This window comes from Pistacia vera, unplaced genomic scaffold (assembly GCF_008641045.1).
Source record: "Pistacia vera cultivar Batoury unplaced genomic scaffold, PisVer_v2 Contig430, whole genome shotgun sequence".
In the NCBI taxonomy this organism is placed as follows: domain Eukaryota; kingdom Viridiplantae; phylum Streptophyta; class Magnoliopsida; order Sapindales; family Anacardiaceae; genus Pistacia; species Pistacia vera.
Window position 1 is genome coordinate 2,415,495 of NW_022196258.1, and position 8,138 is coordinate 2,423,632.

General features: G+C 35.6%; 1 protein-coding gene and 1 long non-coding RNA gene across 6 annotated transcripts; one reads left to right on the top strand and one right to left on the bottom strand.

Moving 5' to 3' along the window:
* On the top strand, positions 1–6,548 carry LOC116143533. 5 transcript variants are annotated; one of them, XR_004130137.1, is made up of 7 exons: positions 1–121; positions 2,737–2,814; positions 3,061–3,233; positions 4,229–4,313; positions 5,636–5,821; positions 5,955–6,030; positions 6,414–6,548. It is a non-coding gene; the product is annotated as an uncharacterized LOC116143533 (long non-coding RNA). The 5 variants fall into 5 exon arrangements; XR_004130134.1 differs by having other exon boundaries at positions 5,955–6,101; positions 6,414–6,528; XR_004130135.1 differs by having other exon boundaries at positions 4,234–4,313; positions 5,955–6,101; positions 6,414–6,528.
* LOC116143532 (cytokinin dehydrogenase 6) lies at positions 4,475–7,135 on the bottom strand. Its single transcript, XM_031428980.1, has 5 exons — positions 6,398–7,135; positions 5,947–6,074; positions 5,585–5,845; positions 5,194–5,456; positions 4,475–5,110 (listed from the first exon to the last, which is right to left on the bottom strand). The coding sequence occupies exons 1-5, from the start codon at positions 7,011–7,013 to the stop codon at positions 4,789–4,791; spliced, it is 1,590 nt and encodes a 529-aa protein (XP_031284840.1). The 5' UTR covers positions 7,014–7,135; the 3' UTR covers positions 4,475–4,788.
* Between the last annotated feature and the right edge of the window lie 1,003 nt (positions 7,136–8,138).

The window sequence follows — 8,138 nt, forward strand, 5'->3', positions numbered from 1 at the left end:
AAAAAAATTATGTTTTTAAACTATTAACCCTATTTCACAGTGAAGCTTGAAAGTGGAGGGAGCCTCGGTGGATTGGTGTTTCGCCGGACAGGATTCAAGAATTTGATGGAAAATTTCACTGGTAATGCTTTGTTTTCATTTGGTTTTAGACTCTCAGTTTTGATGGGCAATGTCTCAAAGACTTAACAGTTAAAACCCACATGAAATATGAGGTAAACTAGATCATACACCTGTTCTTGCAAATAGGTTATTGTATTTTGTTTAGCTTGTTCTTGGTTTGGCTTTAGTGCATTGTCTTGTTGTTCAAGGCTTAACTCAAGTTAGATTACATCTTTCTTCTTTGGGAAATTAGTATTTGGCATTTTGAGTTTAAGTATATTGAGTTTTGCTACATTGTACTGATTCTAATGCAACTGGGTTTCTGTCTACGGGTTGATAGATGTTTCTGCTCTGCTTAGCTTGTTATGTAGATATCCTGCAATAGTAGTGGTAATTGAAGTGGGGTGGACAATCATTGGCAAACCCTATTGATAGTATATGGTGGATTAGAATTATGATAATACTATGTATACAAAGCAGGGATCCGAATTGATAAACTATTAATGGCCTACTATATTAGTTTTAGGAAAGTTATGTCACTTATCACATCATTTACAATTAACGTGGTGTTTATTTCCATTTACAACTATATGAGTTAGGATCCCAAATTGGGATCCTTACTTTGTGTACAAACACTACTCTTATAATTAAGAGCTCAGATTGGTGTTGTTGGGGCATTTTGGGAAAGGACTCTTTTGTCTTAGGTTTGATCATTATTTTGCTTGTTGATTTGTCGAATCTCAGTTTATGGCAACAGTATAGGAAAACCATAAATGCTAATAGAGAGTGTTTAGCTTAAGTTCTGAGTTAGATGTAACATCTTTTAGGCCAATGGAAGTGGTAGGCATATTGGATTTGGTGCCATTAAAATTTCAGTTGGGACCTGAATTGGCTTGGGCGTGCAGGTATCAAAACAATAACTTGCTATATAAACTTTTTTTTCTTTTTTTTTTTTACTTATTGAATTCGAACCGGCAGCTTCACCAGGTCGTATGTTGACTGTAGGCAGTTAATGAATTTGATCATGATAGTTAAAAGAGTTTTGGTCTATTGTATTTCTGAACAACTGTTATTGATTATTTTCTTGTTCTGTGTGCAAGTTTTTGTATTTTGCTTGATGCAGCTTCACACTCAGGATTTTAATGCTTGAACACCCAAAGACTTTAATTCCTTCAAGCTGTATAAACTCAATAACATGTTTCTATACAGGTTGTGTTGTCAACAAGTTCTTTTTAAATTCTTTTATCTTAACCCTAGTTGAGCAGTAATGAGACTAATGTTTGAGCTACATTCCCCTAGATATTTGAATAAATTCATTTATATTAGGATTGAGACAACTTCATTTCCTTTTGACAGTTATCCTCTATAGATATAGTAATAGGAATCAAACAGAGGTAACTTCATGTTTGTTCTTAGGTTGACTAACAAATCAGAGAAAATTGAGTCACTCTGATATTGAATTGAACACTTTCAGTTTTTAGTGTTGATGCAAATCAAAGCTAATTATTATTATTATTATTATTATTATTATTTATGACTAGAGGTTTGCTCACCTTTGTAACGTATAGGTCTGCAATTATGAGATTTAAAGCTTTCAAGCATGAGAATTAGAGTATGAAAAATTCAACAACTTTAGATGGCAGTTTTGTTCTTTTGAAGAATATCACGATTAATTATTTCTCTGCCCAATTGGGTTGAACTATGATTTTCAGTTGTATTCTTGCATATTTACTTGTGTGGATGGTATTTCATATGAGTCAACCATCAATTACTTCTATGCTAGTCTGTTTGATTGTCGAGCTGTGTTTGCAGCTGCGTACTGATTCATGTAGTATTATCAGAGGTGTTACTGTAAAGTATGTTATCATAGCTCACTCTATAAATAGCTGCAAATAGATGGAATCTGTGTAAAACTTCTTGCTGTTGCTTAAACTTGTTTTTAAATATCTTAAATCAACTATCTTTGTATTACTCTTTGGGTCATGATATTCATTGTGTTAAATAATAATAAATATCTAGCCTCAGAGGAAGAAATGCTGCATGCTTTGGTTAGCCTGCTGTTACTTTTCTCTGGCTGAACCCAGAATTCAAAGTTTCTTCTTAATCAGGGAAAGCAGTTGGTATTGATTACAACATCAATTAGCGCTGTTAGTTTGGTTTGGATCATTTGCACATTTACTAGTTTGCCTTTTTTCCCTTTAAATGCTATCACATCTTTACTTCTATTTCTATATTTTAGTCAGTGATTCACAATTGGAAAATTTAGAGTTAACTTGGATACATTTTTTTTAATGAAAATTAAGCTAAAGTATCTTGTGGTAATCCTTCAAGTTTGGACCAAACATAAACAGTGTTGAATTACTTTAAATTGGTGCCCTGATCACTCTAGCTGCTGATTTTCCATTGACCGCTGGATTGTGTGTGATATGCCCTTCATGTGGCTGCTTTGCTCCTTGACCATGATTCTTGGGTTCTGAGAAAAGCTGTAAAGAGTTGGATTTGCTTTAACTTTTAGATTCTTTTCAGAGTGATCATTCACATAGTTAACAATGCTATACTAGTCAATCTGGCACTGATGAATTTGCTGAACTGCTTTTGATGGTGACTACATCTTTTGAATGGGGTCTGAGTATCCAGCAGGTTTTGATATCGTGACCGGAAAAGTGCAGTCAGAGCAAACACTCTATTTAAGGAAATAGCTATATGCAATGTAAGGTAAGTGTGCTCGGTATTTTTTTCACTTGAAAATTCTGAATCTACATGCAAAATATATGTTACATCTTCAATGTTCATGCAGAGAGAGGACTATTATCTTATGAGAACTTCTATATAATATATCTATATATATTGGTTTCAAATTTTCATTGCTGTTGCTATTATCCAAATAGTGACCTAACTTGGCCAAGTAGGATGAGTTATGGTATTTTAACATCCTTCACATGCTTACCATATTCATGGTAGGTCCCTTTTCTTGCAAATATTCTCCAGCTGAGGTCCTCAGTGCTCATTGGAAGAATGACTGAAGTTTCACTTTATCATTTGCCAATTGTACTATTCCCGAAGGTTACTGATATTTTGAAAGGGTTTCAAAACAGTGCAAGTATCCTGAACCAATGAATTCTGGAATAATGGAGGTGGTCATCTTTGTTACTCGACTTGTCAGTTGAATCTGTTGTACAGTGATTAAACAGAGAATAAATTGTGTGAACTATTGAACACCATTGCTTTGACGGTTCTGACATAAAGATGCCAGAATCTCCTAATAACAGAAATATGCTCTTTTTCTGGAATTTGCTTTTTATTGTAGGTCCTTATCCTTTTCGCTGACGTAGGATGACCATAAAGTTGAATGAAATTGGGAAAAATTAATTACTTTGATAATGGTTTGTTGAACAAGCAAGGATAAGAGAAACATGGAAAATATATGATTAGCAAAATATTTGTTAGGGGAATATAAGATGGTTCAGTTCCATTTTGTTCTATGAATGACATTAAGTAAGTTCAAACATTTTAAATTCAATTATTACGATTCTAGTTTTTCTCAATTCTGTTTTATTGTTTTTTAAATTAACCATTAACTGCATAACTATCATTTTAAGATCAATTTTCTATCCTATTCTAGGCTGGCATTTGAGTTGAGTTGATAACAGATTAATAGTGTTGAAATTGCTAAATCTGGTAAAAGCTTTTATTTTCTGATATAATTAGAACTAGATACTCTAGATTTTGTAATCAATTTACTTTTCCCTTGGTGCCCATTTTGGGTTTGTGGCTTTAAATTGGCACTCTGCCATTTAATTTACCTGATAAAAATAAAGACATTATAGGAAACTGTTGGGGTCTGTAATGCTTAATATATACTATAGCTATTGACAGAATTATTACTCCTAAAATGTTGCACAACATGACATGGAAAGAAGGTAGCAAAAGTGGGTGAAATTCTTCACAACTTGGTGTATGCTCACTGTAGGAGTGTGGAGTTGCGGGTTCCCGAACCTCTACAACCATTGAAATTGCTAGCGTTTTGACTAATATTTTTTCTACATGTTGTGCATTATAATGCCTTTGTTTAGCACAGACGTGGAGCCGAAGTACTAACACATTGATACTGTTCTTCTAATCATGGCAGCACAGTTTCATTTTTAATGAGGCACGACGTTATTGGAAATATGTTGGATGCTGTGACAAAGTGGTTAATTTCCTCCTTATCCATGGTAAATATAATGTATACTTATGGACATTGTTTATATGTCCCAAATTGCTTCTTCCCTATGATTCCTTTGCTTTGGAGCTTGTTAATTTAAAGGAAGGTAATCAAGAATTTTTAATCTGTTTGTAATTTGTTATTTACTAGTGCAGGAAAGTATTTCATGTCTAGTTCTGGAATGGGATTTATAAGAGAAAAAATAGTCTTGTGCACAAGATCGATAATATACATTCCTTTTAGGGCTGCTGTTTTTCATTGCCTTCTACAAATCTAATTAATAATATATCCAAAATATTTGGCCTATTTTCTTTAATTAAAAAAAAAAAAAAATCAACTAGTTACTGCTGCTTCCTCAATAGACTTACAATATATGAGAAAGCATGGAAATTTCCTAGTTACAGGTTTACAGAATTTGTAGTTAAGGCATCTTTCCTGCATGCAGTGAGGCCCTTTTTCTTTTAAATAATAAATTAGGGTTGATGTCATGAGAAAGGTATTGCCTTTTTGAATATTCTCTGGCTAGGTGCAAGTATTGCCAAAGGGTCATAAGTAGATTTTCTCTGTGCAAAAACTTCCCATTGTGGGCCAAAGTGCGTTTTCCACTCTTCCTGTGTAGTGTAGTGGGGCAGATATTGCTTCACTCCAAGATTTGCTGTTTCACAATAGTCTAGAATTCTTTTGTTCTGAGTTAAGATGTGTTCCAAGCCATCTTTTCCCTTGGAGGAGGGGACAGCAGAGGAAAGAAATGCTACTAGGTAGAAAATATCTTCCCCTGGAATAACAACAGAAGTTCTGTTGTCCCACCTGAAATCAAAATGATAAATTCATCAGTTAACAACTTTACGAGAATTTAGTGAGATAAATAACTTATTTTTAAAAGCTCTTACTTTGATTTGTTGAGTGGGTAGATGAGGATTGGGCCATTGCTTGTCTCTGTAATGATATTTCCAAAGACTCCTTCAGCAAAATCATGTATTTTGCTCTTGGGAATAAGAAGATTGAGCCATGGGTGTGGAACTTCCCACAAGCCTTTTGACCGCAATTTGATCTCTGATACATGAACCCTGTCTAAGAATTGTACATACGAAACTTCTGATATGAAAAGAGTTGACGGAATGTAGTTTAGTAGAGACAATGAATTCTCAACTTCCTGCAAGGATCAAACAAATATGTACATGAGTGCCTTATTTTAATAATTCTATTATTAGCATATTGTTTATTATTAATTAATTTATTTGTTAATTAAACATTCACTGATGGTGGGTCATCACACCTCACCTGATTTACTAAATCTGTTTCATCTGAGTGGATGTATTTGGCTAATTCTAGGCAGAAGAGAGTTTTTCCACCTGACTCGAACTGGCTGGCTTGTACTGGGTCTTGTGGGTTGAAGGAAGATCTCCAATTATTTAGGAGACCAGTCCTGTTTACGATCGCAAACCCTTCAATATAATCAAATGTGTTTTCTGCTGATATCAAACGCTCCTGGTCCCTGGCAAATGTATTGAAATCAGAGTAAAGTACTCTAATCCATTTCACCTGTTCAAAATGGAAAATTGGGTTAGAAGAACTGGCATTTTCTACTGGACAGACATCTCAGTTTGAGCTTTGTCTTTAACCATAATACTAATTGCTTTTACCATATCAGGTGCTGGTTCCAGTGATATTCTGGCCCGTGTGATGATGCCAAACTGACCTAGTCCTCCAAGGACACTGTGAAAGAGGTCGCTATTCTGCTTCTTTGTACAGTTCACGATCTCCCCTTTTCCTGCACTCAGTTTGAGTCCAATTTTTAGTAAGAATTGCAGTTAGTACCTGATTTATTTTTTTTGTTGGAAATTAAATTTGAATGAAAATGTTCAGGAAACCAAGGTCAAGTCACAACATGCATAATGAGTGAAGTTGGCAACCTAGCCTTTCAGTTATGAGTAAGTAAATATATCAGACACGACAAATAGAAAACTATCATTAGTAATAATTTGCTAATTTCTTGCTCATTGATTGTTTGTCACTTGACCTTAGTCTTGATTTGAGCGATGCAACTTTCACAACATAATGATTTTTGTTTTTCTTAATGATTCTTTGACAAACCTGTAACAACTTCCAGCTGATGGACATTACTTATCTGGGGGCCATGTCGAAAAGCCTGCCCGCTGATCCCAGCATTGGACAAAGTACCACCAACAGTTAAATGCAGGTAGTCTGTCCAAGATTTTGGCGCTAACCCGTATTTCAGACTTTCATGCAGGATATTTATCCACAATTCACCTCCAGAGACATCCACGTATGGAAAGTTTCCAGTGTAAACCTGCATTTTTGGGCCTTGGAGGGATTCCATGTTGATGACAACCCCTCGGTGGACTTGTGCCTGGCCCTGGAGTGAGTGGCCATGGCCTCTGGCTGCAACTGTGAGCTCTGAATGACAGCCCATGTCCCAAATATGCTTTATTGTTGTGCCAATATCAGAAACAGACTTAGGATGTAGTACCGCCAAAGGGAGGAAGTGATACCTATTGCCAAAATCCCTAGCAGCATGGTGAACTTCATCAAAATTGAAATGCCCATCAAGGGTGAGTGATTTTAAAGAATAAGGTATGCTGGAAAAACAAAGGTTTATTTTAACAGTTAAGCAGCTCAGGAGAAAGATCATGAAGATTCTTATGAAAAACATGTTTTCTCTGAAGGAGCTAATAGCTGGATATCTCATTTACTAGTTGGAAGAGATGGGTGAAGCTAAAGACTAAAGATGTTTTAGTCCTGTACTTCTTGTTTCTTCGAGAGAAAAAGCAGAAGGAGAGGTTTACAAGAGCCAAGGAAATGAAGAGTTCAGGAGGGAATTTAAAGGGAAAAATTTGGGTGGCTGGTCAACCTTCAGTTGTGAGAATCCGTATGAAGACTGTCTACTTAGTGGAAGAGTTTTAGGATTTTCTTTTAGTTCTCCTTTTTGGGCTTTTTTGTTTATAACCGAAGCATCACACATATGCCAAGTTGAATAGAAAGTCACAAGAAAGAAAGATTTCACAAATCTTTGCACTTTTTCCAACAGTTGCAACCACAATCTTGCCTTTTCCACCAAAAGACAAAATGTCTTAAAGTTTGCTCAGCAAACTTGTTAAGGATACTTTTCCCATTTATAGTAAAAGCAATGGCTTTTCCAGAATTCGTATATCTTTGCCTCTGATGACAGGTATGCCCATACCTAAGTTTTACGGATATTCATGGTGCAGTGTGTTATGCTTGTATCCATTGTTGTCAGAATACAAACATTGCGTATCTACTTTCAGATCGGATGAGAGTGACTAGCGGGCCTGCCATTGATTCATTTGAGAGAGAATGATAGCTGCGTGGGGTATTTTAAGGGTCCATGGAGCCCGTGAAGTTGATATGCATGTGTTGTTTGTGGGGAGTGAATGGTTATGATTGGTTGTGTTGGGACCTCTCTGGGCCAGTCTCAATAGCCAAGGAAGTTGAAGATAGAAGATCGGGATGACAGCTTGGAGGAAGCACTGAAAGACTGCTCTTTTTTCAATCCTACTGTTATTGTTCTGAAGCCTCAATTCCCAGCTACTGGACAAGGGCTGAATCATTATGATTATATTGTTTATATGTTTCAACTTCAATTAAAATTTCTGTAGTGCAATAATTACTCCTTCACTTTTCCTAACTTGTTAATGGACACTAGTGGGGAGGATTTGCATCTCCAAAGGGAAGCATCTCATCACTCACTTTCCCTCAAGATAAGTGTAATTTATTCAATTCACTCACCCCTCTTACTCTTTACTTTGCCTTTCTTCTGTTTACTTTTTACCTTTTCTTTTCTTTCCATTTCAGT